Below are 1277 nucleotides of genomic sequence, written 5' to 3'. Positions count from 1 at the left end.
ATTTACCAGCTTTATGACCTTGGGCAATTTATGCAGTCTCTCTGGGGCTATTTCCTCATCTGTAAAATAAGCATAATACCTCATGGTTTGGTGAAGGAATTAAATGAGATAACATTAATACCAGGCACATAGGACTAGTACATAGTTGTAGGATGAAATGTATATACTCCACTTTAATAATGCAAAATTTGGGTAACACCATGGCGTACAATTAAATCAGTCCAGAAATCTGGCAGCATTCCTAAGACTGAAATGTTGTCTGTTGACAGTTGACTCTAACACAAATGTACTTACATGTGAGGGCCAGTCGGGGAGCCCACTGGCATGGATGATCCCAAGCAGTTGTGTGTCTGCCATGTACCTGTGTTTGGCCACCCTGTATATGTGTGCAAACACCCCTATCTGTGTCACCTCTGTTTATCATCTGTGCCCTGTCATTTTTTTGCCAGTCAGAGCATCTTTGACTGTGACAGAGCTGTCCAGGAACACAGGGGATCAGTGGGAGTAACCTTGGGAGCCTTCTGGGTGCCCAGGAATCTGGCTTCCATTTGGGGACTCTGTTAGTAACCATACGGCATGGAAGAGATGGGCTGGGTGCCAGAAAGCGGAAGGTAGGAATGCAGGCTAGTGGCTTGCAGATAGTTTTGAGTGGGTTTCATTTAGAGTCTTCTCATGTTTCTTGCTGCAGGAATTTCCTCACATGGCCGCTGAAGAAGTGACCATTACAGTTCGCCTCATTCGTTCATTTGAGCATCGCAATTTCAAACCTGTAGTGTATCATGGCGTTAATTTGGATCAAACTGTAAAGGAATTTATAGGATTTCTAAAGCAAGGTATGAGACGTTATACTCATTTTGTTTTGTTAAGTATTTAAAAAAAAAAAAGTTGACTATGGCATTAATAATAATCTTTCAAAATACAAAAGTTCTTTGAAAGATGCTAATCTAGGTGCTAAGCCAGTGCTAGGCTAGTTCCTTGGCATCTGCAGAAGTGCCTCCCCCAAGGGAGTGTGCCCTCATCAGGGTTTGCTACCATCATGCTTGGCTTCTGCTGCTGCTTTTCTTTTTTTTTAATTAAAATATAAAAAGTAAGGTCTAGGTTTGCTTGTAGTGGGCTTATGTATTTGGAAGTTGATTAACAAGGGAGTGTAGTGTAGCTAATTGTATTGCCCAGCTGAGCATATAGGACGCTTCCTGGAGAGTGTGGCAGGAAGGTCGCAGAGACCCATACAGCCAGGAAACCATTGTGGTCACAGAAGCAACCACCAGACTAGTGGT

General features: G+C 42.8%; 1 protein-coding gene across 1 annotated transcript in view; it reads left to right on the top strand.

Annotated features, from left to right (window-relative positions):
- LOC103601110 (chromosome unknown open reading frame, human C2orf76) overlaps positions 1-1277 on the top strand; it is a 75318-nt gene that overhangs the window by 36576 nt on the left and 37465 nt on the right. Inside the window, exon 4 of the mRNA XM_008585494.1 lies at positions 689-833. Within this exon, the coding sequence (XP_008583716.1) occupies positions 689-833 (145 nt within the window). The remainder of the gene's footprint in view (positions 1-688; positions 834-1277) is intronic.

This window comes from Galeopterus variegatus, unplaced genomic scaffold (genome assembly GCF_000696425.1).
Source record: "Galeopterus variegatus unplaced genomic scaffold, G_variegatus-3.0.2 Scaffold3594, whole genome shotgun sequence".
Taxonomy (NCBI): domain Eukaryota; kingdom Metazoa; phylum Chordata; class Mammalia; order Dermoptera; family Cynocephalidae; genus Galeopterus; species Galeopterus variegatus.
Note: the sequence above shows the minus strand (reverse complement) of the source record. Positions and strands in the feature narration are given on the sequence as shown.